At 41.0% G+C, this 16190-nt stretch overlaps 1 protein-coding gene across 1 annotated transcript in view; it reads left to right on the top strand.

The window, feature by feature from the left end:
• Positions 1 to 15700, top strand: part of LOC138839166 (dol-P-Glc:Glc(2)Man(9)GlcNAc(2)-PP-Dol alpha-1,2-glucosyltransferase) — a 28921-nt gene extending 13221 nt beyond the window's left edge. The window contains exon 3 of the mRNA XM_070038782.1: positions 15599 to 15700. Coding sequence (XP_069894883.1) covers positions 15599 to 15676 — 78 coding nt within the window. The 3' untranslated portion in view covers positions 15677 to 15700. The remainder of the gene's footprint in view (positions 1 to 15598) is intronic.
• Positions 15701 to 16190: the final 490 nt, after the last annotated feature.

Raw genomic sequence — 16190 nt, 5'->3', positions numbered from 1 at the left:
GGTTTTGGACTCAGGGCCTGAGTGTTGTCCCTGAGCTGTTTTGCTCAAAGTTAACACACTGTCACTTAAGCCACAGCTCTACTTCTAGCTTTTTGGTAGCCAATTGGAGAGAAGAGTGGCACAGAGAAGAGTTGCTAGGGCTGGCTTTGAACCACGATTCTCAAATCTCAGCCTTCTCAATAGCTAGGATTACAGAGTTGTGAGCCACTGGCATCAGACTTTGAGGAAGTCATTCTTGGTAGGGCCTAACTAATAAGTATAGTTTTATCCCTGAGGAGGATAGGATATTTCCATGAAACTGGAGATCATGTTTTACCCAACCACGAGGGGATTATTCCTTGGGGAAATTGGCATGTGAAGTTGGGCTTAGGGTGCTATGTGGGTATGCATTTCAGGTTTAATAGAAGGATGTGAACACAAGTTGCACAGTAAAACTACCTCACAGTTGAGAAGGAGCATTGATGGCACACTTGCTACATCTCAGGCACTAGTGTAAATGTCTAACATAAGGACCCCAGGAGCCAAGTACTACTAATACCTGTTTTATTGATGAGAAAATTAAGAAACATGGACTAGAAATAGTTTAGAAATGGAGAATATAGCATTAAAGCATGCATTCTTAGACTAGGTTTGATGGCACTGCCTTTTACATCCCGCTGCTCAGAAGGTGGGTCACAGTCCTGGACAACATGGGCAATAGCACTGGGAATGTAGCTCACATGCTAATATCTTGCCTACCAAAAACAAGCCTCTGACTAGAGTCTCCCCAGGAGTTCCACACAAAGGAAGAAAAAAGAAAATGCCCTCTTAGTGAGGGCATCATTCTATATCTCACTAAACATGTATATCTCTTATCTTTCAAATACTGAAGGATACTTTTAAGCAGGAAGAAAGAATAATGCTTGTTACATGTAGTGGGGAACAAGGACACGTGTGTAGCACACAGACTATTACTAGAGTGTCAACACAACTGACAAAAAGGATTGAAGCAAGATGCAAAGCATACTGGAAGGAGCTAAAAAGCATTTGAAAAGGAATACACTTTTTTGTTAATGGTGGTAATGGTGGTGCCAGTACTGGGACTTGATCTCTGGGCATGAGTGCTTTCTCTTAGCTTTTTCTTCTCAAGGCCAGCTCTTTATCACTTGAGTCACAGCTTCACTTTGGTTAGAGATAAGAGTCTCATATAATTTTCTGGAGTGGCCTCAAACCTTGATCTTCAGATCTCAGCATCCTGAGTAGCTAGGGTAATAGGCATGAGCCCCCCAGGGCCCCCAGGAATACATTTAATAGACCAAAAGCACTGAGACTGAATGATTTTTGCCCTTGCAGAAGTTTTTATTGAAGTGTAAGGGGCCTGGAGCTTTACATTCTTCTCAAGAACCAGCTCATGCGAGAAAAATCTCTGTACCAAAGGTTGGAGATATTGGGGCAAATTTTACTGAATTATTTTTATGACATGGTTTATGGGTCTGGATAGGTAAGTTAAAGATGAATTGTTTAGAAAGGGTGACACTGATCAAGATGCATTGTGCTCATAAACTGAAATATTGAATCGAAACCCCTTTTGTACAACAACAACAAAAAATCGGTACCAGTGGCACATACCTGTAATCCTAGCTCCTCAGGAGGCTGAAATGTGAGTATCAAGGTTAGAAGACACCACAGGCAGCAAAGTCTGTGAGACTTGTATCTCTAATGAAGCACCAAAAAGCCAGAAGTGAAGTTGTGGCTCAAGTGATAGAGCATGAGTCTTGAACAAAACACAAAAACAAAGAAACAAAAAAACCCTCAGGGACATTGCCCAGGCCCTGAGTTCAAGTCCTAGGACTAGCAGTGTGTGTGTGTGTGTGTGTGTGTGTGTGTGTGTGTGTGTGTGTGTGTGTGTGTGTGTGTGTAAAGTCCCATTGTTCAAGAGCTATTAACTTGTGTTAGACTGGAATGAAATTGATCATTTATTGACACATTAGGCTGGAAGAGTGCAAAAGAAGGGAGGGAAGGAGAAAAGGAAGGAAAGATCATAGAGGGAAGGGAAAGAGAAAAAGGAGAGGAGGAGGTACACAATGGAATTCTATGCCTCCATCAGAAAGAATGACATTGCCCCATTTGCTAGGAAATGGAAAGACTTGGAAAAAATTATATTAAGTGAAGTAAGCCAGGCCCAAAGAAACATAGGTCCAATGGTTTCCCTTTTTTGTAATATTTAGTATATGTCTGAGTCAAGCAGAAACTGTCAGATAAGTTGATGTTAGGCGAAATGAACCCCAAGATAAGGTTTCAGAAGTTTTTTTCTTTCTTGTGATTGTTTCCAACATATTTATAAGATGATTTCTTTGTTGCTTTGTATGTATCTCCCCCACAGTATAACCCCTGCTTTCACTGTATTTGATGTTGATATAATTTGTGGAGGGGAAGGGAAAAAACAAATTGTTTAAGTAGGGATACAGGTGGACCCATTTCAACAATGAGATGTGCAAGACGTGATGTCCAAAAATGAACTTTACAACTTTGGTGGGGTTTGGGGGGAGGGGGGTAGAAGGGGGGTGTGGGGATGGGTGGGGTGGAGAGGGGAAGGGATGGTATGGGGAAACAAAGGAGGAGGCAACAATGCTTGATAAGAAATGTACTCACTCTCTTGCCCATGTAATTGTAAACCCTCTGTATGGTATTTTCACAATAATAATTTAAAAATAAATAATTTTTTTAAAAAAAGAAAGAAGAAAAGATAAGGTGAGGTTCTGTGGGAATAAAGGCTGGGCAAATCTGGGTTCTAAAATGCAGTATTCTCAATTTCCCTCCAGGTGGCAGTCATTGACATCCTTTCTAATTGTTAATCTGGCAGGAATAATATACAATTCTTTTTGCTTTTATACTAGAGCAGATGCTAATGAGTTTTCTTTGTTACTTTAAAGACATTCTTTGAGCCTGGTTAGCTTTAAGAAAATTCATTTGATTATTTTTTTCCCACTGGTTTGAAAAAAATGTGACTGGCAGGAGCTTGCATTAGATAATCATGTCTGAATTCCAACCTCATAGTTAAGGATATACAGAAACTTGATAGATTCTATTTTGTTCTTTTCACTTGGATTACCAGGCATACCTGGAGTATATGAATAATTAATACACATGGAACTTGTCCTATGTATTTATAATGCAGAATGATTCCTAAAAGCTTCTGTTGATGGTAAATACTTGTTTTCCTCTATCTGGCCATTTGAAAAGCAGCCAGCCGTTCTGACAGCTGTAATATACAGCAAGTTACCTGATAAGGAGAGAAAGCAAAGCAATTGTGTTTGTAATGCTATGTGACTGGCAGTGAAAGTGAATTTTCAAAATAGTCATGCCTTTTAGCCGAAATAAATGCAATTTGGGAGTTTCTGCCAGCCTTCAAATGGTTTTGAGTTATGTATTAGGTGACTTGCCATCTCACTTTTGATATCTTTGAATTCTAGACAGCTAGAAAATTGATTGACCACAGCTCTTTTAGTTTGTTTAGTATTCTAATGGATCTTTCTAATTTTTCCTTCCTTCCTTCCTTCCTTCCTTCCTTCCTTTCCTTCCTTTTGTTTTTCTTTCTTTCCTCTCTCCCTTCTTTCTTCCTTCCTTCCCTCCCTCCTCCCTTTCTCTCTCTCTCTCTCTCTCTCTCTCTCTCTCTCTCTCTCTCTCTCTCTCTCTCTCTCTCTCTCTCTCTCTCTCTTTCTTTTTCTTTCTTTCATGCTGGTACTAGGGCTTGAACTCAGGGCCTGAGAGCTGTCCCTTAGCTATTTTGCTCAAAGCTAGTACTCTATCACATGAAACACATCTCCACTGTTTTTGGTAGTTAATTGGAGATAAGAGTCTCACAGATTTTCTTGACAGAGCTGGCTTTAAACTGCCACGCCGACTCCAGTGGAGTCTGCTTAGCATGGGAAACCATCTATCAGACCAAGATAGGGGCTTCAGAGACCTATCTCTGAGTTTTGGGACTTCACTGAAGTCTACCTCAGAGAATGGGGCTTTACAGAAACCTATCTCCAAGTTTTGGGACTTCACCGAAGTCTACCTCGGAGAATAGGGCTTCTAAGAGGCCTACTCCTGAAAAAAGGCTGGCAAACCCCTGGGAAAGATGTGTTTCTGTCTTTCTTCTCCTCATAAGAGTGCCTATTAATCTTTTACTGTTTCTGCTGCTCATTGTACTTGCTCATTGTCAATGTTCCCTTATTCAAAGCTCTTTCTTAAGAATGTTGACGACTCCAATATCTGATGAGTGTCTCAAAAATATGACTAACTCACCAGAGTTAAGTGCTACCCTGAAACCCCTCTTATGGAGGCTAGTAGACAAATATAAGTAAATATAAAAGTATAGGGGGGTTCACAAAGTCACTTCAGCAGAAGGAATTGTTTGTAAGAGATTTACAAGAAGCTATAGGCACTGCTAGAACAGAAGGAATGTATGGCAATTGCGGAGATAACTACTTAGGAGAAAGAACTTCCTGGTACTCTCATTTACTAAGAGACTTGCTAGATCTAGGCCTCCGTGACCTTACTATTAAAGAAGGAACAGGAAAAATCTTATGGGATAATTAAGGCCTCTATAGAAATAAGGTAATGGTGAGATGGTGACAAACGTCGAAACCCATTATATTTCTTAGAGATAAGCCGGAAACAAGTGCCTTTCAGGCGACGAGCTGGTGACCACCCAAAAATAAAGCCCTACAGCAAGGTTGTGTAACCTTTTGCCCTTTCAGGCAACCAGCTGGTGACCGCCCAAGAATGAAGCCCTGCAGCAAGATTATGTAACCTTTTGCCCTTTCTTATGGAGACTTTTTGCTATAAAAGTTTGTTATCCTCTGCATTAAATCGCACTCAGCACTCAGCACTCAGCATCCACTCCTAATGTGTGTGAGTTGTCTGTTTGCCATCTCCCCATCCTATTCCAGGTTCCTCCCCTAGGTATCCTCCGTCGTCCCGACAGAACCCGGTCCGCGGCATTAAACTGCAATCCTCAGAACTCAGCCTCCTGAGTTACAAGGCATAAACCACTGGGGCCCAGCCATTTTTTTAATATATGAAAAAGTATATGGACTACTGGTCATTCAAGGAGATTTTCCCAGTTTCAAAAATAGCTAAAATGGAAGATCATCAAAGTGTTAGAATCTATTATACCTAGTGGTACTCTGCTCTTTTTTTGGAGCAAATTTCCAGTTCAATGTTTATGGTCTAATAACTTTACTTCCTAACCTAATTTCCATCTGGCTGAAACATATTCTTCAATTGAATGAGTGATAGTTTAGGGAAGAAAACGACATTATAGTAAGAAGTAATTAGCCTCTAAAACGAAAGCTTTTCATCAAATTTGACCTTCATGTTTCTTAAGGGTTTGGTCATTTAGGCTTAAGATTTAGTAAGAGCAAATTAACAACTAGAAGAGTCTCAAGATTTAAACTTACCAGTGTACAGACATTCTTTAGATTTTGGTATGATTAAGTTAGCTTTAAACTTTGTTACAGGAAATTTATAACATATAGGAAAGTTATAGGAAATTTAGGAATGTAGGAAATGGATGATGTTGAAGGAATATCATTTTTAAACATGATAATAATACTTTTATTAAATATTCAAATGGAAGTTTTTCAGAAATCAATACTGGAAATTTGGCTCATGCTTGTAATCCTAGCTACTTGGAGGACTGAGATATGAGGATGATTATGGTTCAAAGCCAGCCCAAGCAGAGACCCTTATTTCTAGTTAGCCCTCAAAAGGCTGAAGTAAATCTGTGGTTCAACTGCTAGAGTGTCAGCCTTCAGCATAAAATCTCAAGAACAGCACTTAGACCCTGAGTTCAAGCCCAGTACACACACACACACACACACACACACACACACACACACAAGCACATACACACACATGCTAATGATGATGATGATGATACCTTCTTAGTTTAAAATAAAAACAAAATTTTCTCTAAGTAATTTAATATATAGCTATATTTGCACTATTAATGCTTTAAATATTCCCTTTTCATAGATATATTGAAATATTACTTAGTAATACACATGTATGTACTATTTAGAACATTTAACATTTAGAAATAATGTTAAATAAATATTGACTTAGAAGCCCTGGTTCCAGAGTAAATAGATAAATAGAAATTCCTTTCCTGTATGTGTGTGTTTGTGTGTGTGTGTGTGTGTGTGTGTGTGTGTGTGTATGCATGTGTGCATCCTCAGCACCCTGGTTTGAACTTGGGGCTTTCTGATCACTTGGTTTGATTGCTCACAGCTGAAACTTTACCATGTGAGCCACACCTCCAGTCCTGCCTTTTGCTGGTTAATTGGAGATTGAATCTCACAGCACTTTCTGTCCTTGAGGTTTGGAACTCCAATCTTCAGCCTTCCGAGTAGCCAAGAATTCAGGCAAGAGACACCCAGAACCCAGCATCCAGCTTTTGCTTTGCATTTTTGTTCATTAGAATTAGTTGTTATGACTGTTTTGGTGTTTCACAGGAATATTAATACAGCATTTGGCAAAAATAACTAGTAAGCACTCTCACCTATAAATGCATGTAGGAAGATCAAGGCCTCGGTTTATAGAAAGGAAATGAAGGCTGAAGGTGACTGCAGTGCTGTTTGCAAGAATAGCTACTGCAATGGCGGCTCATGTCTCCTTTCCCATCTACCCTAATCAAAGCAGTTTATTTTCCCTTATAATTACATTGATTAATTGTTTAGCTAGCCAATTCTAGCTCTCTGAAAATGTGCTAGAGCTCTTGAGTTATCATGGCTTAGTTTGAATTTACATATTCAATGTTTATTTTACCCAATAATGGAACATCACTTTCTATAAGAGACCATCATGCTTAAATTTGTTTCTCCCTAAATCTAGGCATATCCCCAAATCATAGTTAAAAAATAAAATAAAAACACAGCAATTAGTGTGTTCTCATTGATTTTCATAAGGATCTTGTATTGCTTAAATGTAATTATAACTTTTTCTGTTATTTTTACTGGTATTGAGAGAAGGATTTCTTTTAGCCATAAAAATAAGTAGGGCTGTTACCAGATGCCATATTCCAATAGTAATGTTACCAGATGCCATATTCCAATAGCAATGTTTTTTCATTATGAGAAAAAATAGTCAATTCAGTGTAGTTGTACCACATTTTCATTTGTGTTCTTCATCCCTTCATCAGGACTTGGTTACTGTTCTTTAGGTTTTTGCTGGTTCTCTAATACTTGAGCACTGTAGTTAATTGGTAGTAATTGGAGATTAGAGTCTCATGGACTTTCCTGTTGGCTTCCAACCATGATTCTCAGATCTCAGCCTCCTGATTAGCTGAATTACAGAGAAGAGTTAACAGCACCCTTAGTTACAGCATGTCTTGTTTATGCCCATGTTCAGATGAGCCTAGACAATCATCTTCCTGCTTAAACTTCCCACATAGCTGGAATGAAAGAAGCACACTACCATACCTAACTTGATTTATTGAGATGGGGTCTCAGGTTGCCAGGGCCAACCTTGAACATAACTCTCTCTTCCCGGTCTCTATCATTGAATAGGTAGGGCTACAGGCACGAGCAAACCACTGAGGCTAACTTAGTTTTCAGTAACAGAAACACAAGTCCATGTCAAGCACAAACAAAATAATAAGGAATTTATTGGAAGACATGAGAAACATCTGTGAGAGCTGGAGAGCTGTTCTGTGACCTCTGATCTAGGCTCAGCTCAGGATGTCTTCCCAGTCTGTGGCTCCCTTCCCAATTTCTCTTTGCCTCTGGCTGTAGGAAGATGGCTAGCAGGAGCCTTGTACTCCAATCCCCTCCACTTTGCAATCACTGGAGGAAGAGAGATGAGCACTGTGGCTTCTCTCATCCATTACCTTTGATTACTTTGGTTCCAGAGCTGAAAAAAAAGCTTATTACCTTCATTAAAGATGAATTATTGAGGCTTACTGCATGCCAAGATCTGATTTATGAGTTCTCATGATTAACCTAATTCTCTTAGGAACTATTAGAGACAATCATATGAAGCAGATATAATTCCATGTTATTCACATTTTACAGATGAAGAAATTGAGCAAAAAAAGATGAAACCAGTCTCCCAAAGCCCAGAGCTAATGATTAGTGAAACCAAGACTCAGTGCAAGGGTGTCTTCTCTGGACAGTACACAAGGGAACTTGTATAGTTTAGAGTTGGGCGGGGGGACAATTAGTAGTCAAGGGTCCCCAAGTTTCTTTATAGTCCTCTCCCAAGAAATAGTAACTCATGTTCTTCAACAGTTTTATATAAGCAACAAATTATCTTCTTGGAAAAGAAATACATCTATAATTTTGTTTGTGTTTGTTGGCTTGTGACCATGTGCAATTCACGTGTGTGTGTGTGTGTGTGTGTGTGTGTGTGTGTGTGTGCGCGCGCATGCGCGCGCGCATGCATGTGCTGGCACAAGGGCTTAAGCTCAGCACTAGGACACTGTCCCTTAGCTTTTTCACTCAAGGATAATGCTCTATCACATGAGTCACACCTCTACTTCTGGCTTAGAGATAAGAATCTCACAGACTTTCCTGCTAGTCTGGCTTTGAAACACGATCCTCAGATCTCAGCCTCCTGAGTAGCTAAGATTACAGGCATGAGCCACCAGCATCAGGCTTCACACCCCCTAAGAGTTAGAAAACAATCTCAGGTTTTTCTGAATAGCTGTAGATTGAAGGGACTAAATGCAATTTTAAGTGGTGAGTAAATAGCCAAGCAAAAACCTTCCAAAAAATAAAATCTTCCATTAGTTTCATTTCACCTTCATTGTGATTAACCTACTTTGAGCTTTGCACTATTCTTCTTTATGTGGGCATTAGTCATCATCAACTTTATAATGAATTTAATGTTAAGTTCTTGAATAAATGCAAGTACTTTGTGACATGAACATAAAGCAGTTAGATACTGCACACTAACAGTACTTGCAAATTAAAGTTTGCAACTATAAGATAGATTCTTTGAATTACAGTGCAAGAAGATTTTTCTGCCTTTTTAAGAATGGTGTTATAGAGAAAATTAAATTTCTATAGACAATAGAGTTTCTTTTTCCTGTAGTCTCTTTTGTATCTTTGATTCTTTTTACCTGCTGGTCAGAAGAATCTATCTTTTATTTGAGCTGCAGAGAACATTCAAGCTCCTTGTTCTGAGAGCTCTTACTATGAGTGAAGATACTGGGACAGCGGTGCAGGTTAACATGCTAACTGCATTAACCTCTTGGGCTAGTTCATCAGTCCACGAGCAATTGCTTTAGTCCTGACCATAATCCTCCACAAAAAGGTTAAAAAAAAGTCCTCATAGATTAGGCATCATTCTCAAGATACTAGAAACAATGATGATGAAACAAATACCATTCTGAGGAAAGTGTTTGGCTGAAGACATTGGATATCCAGAATGAGATTCTATAGAAATGAGGGCTGGGCCTCTAGCCATGTCATCCTGAAAATGCCTCATCTTGTCTGATGTTGGAAATTACACAGGGTTTCTCCTGGTTAGTACTTGGCAGAAGATAATCCTTGAGAATGCCAGAAGTCACATTGTGTGTGCATGTATGTATGTGTTCCAGGATTGGGGTTTGAACTCTCCTTTAGTTTTTCCACTCAAGGCTGATACTCTTCCACTTAATCCATGACTTTTGACCTCGATCTTCAGGTCTCAGCTTCCTGAGTAGCGACTAAAGAGATGTTCTGCAAACTAAAATTGCCATACTTTTGTTCTGAAGGCTGATCTTAGCAGTCCACTTGATTGGTTCAAGGGATGCCTAGGAGATGAGGAAAACACAGTCTAGGTGTCTGTGTGTGAACTCACCAGTGCTGATTACCTAAGCAGAGAAGACTAGCCCTGAGCAGAGTCAGACACATCCAGTAGACTAAGGGCTTAGACTGGGATGGAATAAAAAAGGGAAAAAGGAGAAGATTAACTAGAGTAGACTTTCTTCCCAGCTCTTTTTCCTCCCTAAGATTTGGGGCAAATCAAAGAAAGTGTAAGAGCGCCAAACAGTACATGAATGACTATTTACTCACGAGATGTATTGATCACTTGCTATGTAATCTCAACCCTATGATGTGTTCCTTCTTCCTTGAGGAAGAGAAAGGTAACCATTTCCTGTATGACATATGTGGCCTGAGAACTGTCATCCATTCAGTTAATGGTTGCCTTTTTGGGACTGAGGATGGAGAATAATAAGCCAGGTGAGCAAATTCCCTAGTTTTTTTTTTCTGTTTTTGTCTGTCATGGGGCTTGAACTTAAGGCTTGGAAGCTGTCCCTGACCTTTTCTTCTCAAGGCTAGTGCTCTACTCCTTTGAGCCACAGCACCACTTCCAGTTTTCTGGTGGAGATAAGAGTCTCACAGACTTTCCTGCCCAGGCTGGCTTTGAACCACGATCCTCAGATCTCAGCCTCCTGAGTAGCTAGGATTATAGGCGTGAACCATGGCACCTGGCCATATACACTTCTTTATCCTTCTTGTTGGCTGCCCGTAGCCCTGTGCCTGTATGCCCTATCCCTTCTACTAAGTGTGGGAGGAGAGGTTTACAGTAAGAAACAACAAGAAAGACCCAAGGACTGGCCACACACCGCCTCATTAAGTCCTCACTTGGCATTTGTAAAGTCTAATTTACTACATGACAGGACTGAGAACCTCAGCAGCTACTCAACTCAGAAGCAGAGTACCCCATGATGGGAACTATTGATTATGTGACTACAAAAGAAACTCATTCTTTTTTTTTTTTTTTTTTTTGCTACTCATGCTGTTTCCTGGGGGGCTAAAGCTCAAATTAAACACACATGTCTGTGAGAAATCCCAAAGAAAGAGCTATCCCTCTCCCCAATTGTAAGCAAGTCTCCTAGATGCTCTCAGTCCCTCCAGATTCCGTTATATTCTAGTATCTGCAACCGTTTGGTGTGATAGTACACATCTGGCATCCCAGCCCTCCTGAGGCTGAGGCAAAAGGATCACAAATTTGAGACCCTGTCCCCTGCCATCTCACCAACACACAAAAAGAACCATACGGGGGGGGGGGGTGGCTCATATCTGTGATCCTAGCTACTCAGAAGGTTGAGATCTGAGGATTAAGGCTGAGAGCCAGCCCAGGCAGGAAAGTCAATAAGATCCTTTTCTCCAAGGAACCACCAAATAGTTAGAAATGGAGCTGTGGCTCAAAGTGTATATGTGAAAATTAAAGCAGGAAGCTTGAAGAAATGGGTGAGGCTGGGCGAGACGGGGAGACTGGTGAAAGGGTGACACTGATCAAGATGCAGTGTGCCCATAAGTGGACAGATCAAATGGAAACTTTCTTGTGCAACACGTAGAAGCTACTTTGCAAAAGGAGAAAAGACTGGCATGCAGTTAGGGTGAATAGTATGGAGCTATTATTCTTCAAAGTATTGAGAGTGGTTTTTAATTTATTGTTCTAGTAGTATATTTTGATTTGTTTAAAAGTTACATGGAGGGGCTGGGAAGGTGGCTCAGTGGTAGAGCGCTTGCCTTGCATGCCTGAGGCCCTGGGTTTGATTCCGATTCCTCAGTACCACATAAGCAGAAAAAGCCAGAAGTGGTGCTGTGGCTCAAGTGGTAGAGCACTAGTATTGAGTGAAAAAGCTCAGGGACAGCATCCAGGCCCTGAGTTAAAGCCCCAGGACCAGAACACACACACACACACACACACACACACACACACACACACACACACACACACACACACAGAGTTACATGGGCCAAAGATCATCCTAACTGAAAGTCGCCAGAGAATAATCTCAAACATTAAATATCTGACTTAGTATTTATTTTGTTTTGTTTATCGGTCCTGAGTCTTGAACTCAGGGCCTGGGCACTGTCCTTGAGATTCTTTTGCTCAAGGCTAGTGCTCTATCATGTGACCCACTGGTCCACATCTGGCTTTTCTGAGTAGTTTATTGGAAGTCAGAGTCTCACAGACTTTTCTTCCCTGGGCTGGCTTTGAATGTGATCCTCAGATCTCAGCCTCCTGAGTAGCTAGGATTACAGCTATGAGCCACCAGAACCTGGCTCTGACTTAGTATTTGAAATTAAAGGAAGCCAGCCCTAATACTTTACTTGTCTTTGGATATTATAAGAAAAGAATAGTTTCTTTTTTCCCATTACTTCTCACAATAAAACAGTATTTTAAGGCTCAGAGTCTTTTATTACTGGAACAGTCTCTAAAGTGTCGTAATACCCAAAGAGGGAAGGAGGAGAAATTAAAGGTCTTAGTATATATCTTCTGTCTTCAATTCTTTCCCACCATGATCCTTTCTGTCTGTCTTATTTTCTTACTGGCTAATGAGTGACTCCATACGACAATAAGGCAGCAAATAAAAAAAATACAATAAATGCATAATAAAATACCATAATAATAAAAGTATGTTTTTGTCCATTTTCACTAATTATGCGAACAGTATTGTTCCATGAAACCATGGTTGTATTCGGTATTGAATCATAACTATTTTTTCTCCCAGGTATATGGAATGCCCAGGAACTGGCTCATTTTGTGACCTAATATTGTTGAGTAGAAAGAGAACTACTGCCACATATTATGCTCTTTGTTTTTATGTTCTTTCTTACATTATATGGTCTAGTTTAATTTGATATTATATGATTTCAGTTCACTAAAAAGTAATGGAGTAAGAATACATTGACCTTGTGCTGTCACAAATACCTGACTTTTCCACAAATAGGGTGAGGAGCGATTGGAGGGTAGTATGTGTGTGTGTGTGTGTGTGTGTGTGTGTGTGTGTGTGTGTGAGAGAGAGAGAGAGAGAGAGAGAGAGAGAGAGAGAGAGAGAGAGAGAGAGAGACAGACAGACAGACAGACAGACAGACAGACAGACAGACAGACAGACAGACAGACAGACAGACAGACAGACAGAGAGAGAATATCCTGGGGCTTGAACTCAGAGCCTGGGTGCTGTTTCTGAGCTTTTTGGCTCAAGGCTGGCATTCTACCACTTGAGCCATACTTCCACTTCTGGCTTTTTAAGTAGTTATTTGGAGTTATTAGTAGTTATTTGGAGAGTCTTAAGGAATTTCTTGCCCTGGTTGGCTATAAACCATAATCCTCAGATCTGAGCCACTGGTACCTGGCTAAGCAACCATGGTTTTTGGTTTTTTTTTTACAGAACAAGTTGGTGTGTATTTTGCGTAGTTCTGAAGGACAGGTGTGTGGGAAGAGGGAGAGAAGGGAGGGAAAGTAGTAGTGTGTGCGGGAGGTAATGTTTGAGGTGACTGACTCAATGAGCGACTCCCAGACAGAAATCAAGGCAGCATGAACTTGACCTTTCAAGTCATGCCATCCCCAGGGCCTGGAGGCTGGCAGGGCCTGGCGGGAGCTCAGTGATGTGGGTTGCATGAATGGATGGCTGGACACCCCGGTCTCATAGTCCCTTTCTCCCCATCTGTTTATTACTTAATTAAAAAAAAATCTCTGCTCCTTTCTTCCTCCTGTCAGTTGGAAATGAAAGCCAAAGAGAGGCGAAATCAGAACAGTCCAATTTCCTTCTTCAGTTTAATTGAATTCAACAAGTTTCTTTAAAAGCACTTTTATATAATGCCTTCTTTGGGATATTGAAGGCATCAAATGCCAATAGAAAGCTCCGAGACAGAGCCAGGAGATTGCTGCTGAGGGTCAGCACGGTGCCACCCCATCACAATTTACTTTAAAATTACCATTGCTACATAGGATTTAATTTCCTCCTCAGAAGGGCAGTCACCGCTGCAGAGAGTTAGACCACGCTTTCTCTGCTTGCTATAATGGGACCATGTGATAAAACATCACACAGTGCCAAAATGGCAAATGTTTTACAAAAATGTGTGTGTGGGGGGGGGGATCAGAGGCACAAGGATGCATTTATTATGAAGGCTTCATGTGCGTGTGCTTGTGTGTGCCAGTCCTGGAACTTGAACTCAGGGCCTGGGCACTGTTCCTAGCTTCTTTTGCTCAAGATTAGTGGTCTACCACTTGAGCTTCAGCTCCATTTCTGGCTTTTGGGTGATTTATTGGAGATAAGAGTCTCATAGGCTTTCCTGCCCTGGCTAGCTTTGAACCATGATCCTCAGATCTCTGCCTCCTGAATAGCTAGGATTATAGGCATGAAGCACAGGTGCCTGGCCAGTATGCAACTTTTTAAGTGAGAAAGGAGCAAAATCAGACACATGTACACAATTGCTATGTATGTAAACAGAATAGAGGAAAAAAGCACTAACTAAGACTACTTTTCAGGGAAAGAAACTAGAAAGATAAGTAAACCCATTTCCACTGTTGGACACGAAACCCACAGCCTTCTACACACTGCTCAATTGCTGTACCACTGAGCTAATCCCTAACCCTGAGTGGACCTGAAACTCCCAGTCCTCCTGCCTTGCCCTCCCCAGCACTGGGTTTACAGGTATGAACCACCAGGCCCAGCTTGTTCTTCAAAATAGAATGTCTCACTCACTCTTTCCCAGGTTTGTCTGGAGCTGCAATCCTCTTCTCTATGCCTCATGAATACCTGGGATTACAGGCATGAGCCACCATGCCTGGCCTTGTATTTTATTTATTATCTTGTAAACTTCCATGTCCTTAGAATTAACATTGTGAGCAGAGAATTTTCAGATGAATGTGTACATGTGCAAACATAAGGAAATAAAATCTGATCCTGTTATTGATTTTATATTATAAGGAATATAGTTGTTCTCTCTGTCTCTCTCTGTCTCTGTCTCTGTCTGTCTGTCTGTCTGTCTGTCTGTCTGTCTGTCTGTCTGTCTGTCTGTCTGTCTGTCTGTCTGTCTCTCTCTCTCTCTCTCTCTCTCTCTCTCTCTCTCTCTCTCGATACTGGGGCACCTGGGCGCTGTCCCATAGCTTTTTCCACTCGACGTTATCCTATCCCACTTGAACCACAGCTCCACTTCCAGATTCTTGGTGATTAATTGGATGTAAGCGTCTCAATTCTTTCCTGTTCAGGGTGGCTTTGAGCTTCGATCCTCAGATGTCAGTCTCTTGATAAGCTAGGATTACAGGCATGAACCATGGGCTCCTGTTTCTTAATGGGCTGGAAAAAGACACGAAGAAAGATGGTCTGTGAGGATGGATGGGGTTTCTTTGATCCTTTCAGAAGCTTAAACATGTAAAAATGCTACGTAAACTATTTTTACTAGATTTCTTTTATGAATTTTTATTGTTCTTATAAAGGTGATATGAAGAACGGTTACAATTATATAACCTGTATTTATATTTCAAGAGGGAGTTCAAAGAATCAAGTTTTGCAAGGCACCATTTGGCTCATGTCTCTAAAATCCTAGCTATCCAGGAGGCTGAGAGCTGCAGGATTCTGAGGTGAGACCGGCTCAGGCAGAAAAAGTATGTGGCACTCCATCTCCAAAATAATCAGTAAAAGCTTTGCTCTACACATGGTGAAGTGGTAGAGCGCCAGTCAAGCAAGCAAGCCACACTAGTGCTAGGCCCTGAGTTTAAACCCTGGTATCAGCATCCAGACTATGCTGGCCCTATGCCTCACAGCAAAGCCCCATCAGCATTTTACCTTGTCTTTGTATTGATTCTTATATCTTTCAAAATGTGTTTACTTCCGTTGTTTCAGCCTAAGGCTTCACAGAAGCTGAATGATGGAAGAGATCTCAGGTGCTGCAAATCCATATGTACCAGAGGAACCAAATGAATTCAAGAGATGAAGTGACCACTTGGCCTAGGATCAAATAGTGAGATAGCTGCATACCTGAAAATAACAATTCTCCTGACTCCTAACCAACTAATTTTCTATTGTTATTCCATAACAGTCTTCCAGGTCCCCTCCATTTGTGTGTGTGTGTGTGTGTGTGTGTGTGTGTGTGTGTGTGTGTGTGTGTGTGTGTGTGTGTGTGCACGTGCGTGTGTGCGTATTGTTACAAAGGCTTGAACTCAGGGCCTGGGCATTATCCTTACCTTCCTTTTTTGCTCAGAGCTGGTGTTCTACCACTTGAGCCAAACCTCCACTTCCACCATTTTGCTGTTTAGTCGGAGATGAGTGTCTCTCAGACTTTCCTGCTTGGGCTGGGTTCAAACCACAATCCTCCCAGATCTCAGATTCCTGAGTAACAAGGATTATAGGTGTGAGCCATGGGCACAGGCTTATCTTTCTTTCTTTCTTTCTTTCATTTTTGGGTCCGGTCATGGGGCCTGAACTCTGGGCCTGG

This window comes from Dipodomys merriami, unplaced genomic scaffold (assembly GCF_024711535.1).
Source record: "Dipodomys merriami isolate MVZ:Mamm:240054 unplaced genomic scaffold, mDipMer1.0.p SCAF_10, whole genome shotgun sequence".
Classification (NCBI taxonomy): Eukaryota; Metazoa; Chordata; class Mammalia; order Rodentia; family Heteromyidae; genus Dipodomys; species Dipodomys merriami.
This window is presented reverse-complemented; position numbering and strand designations above follow the sequence as displayed.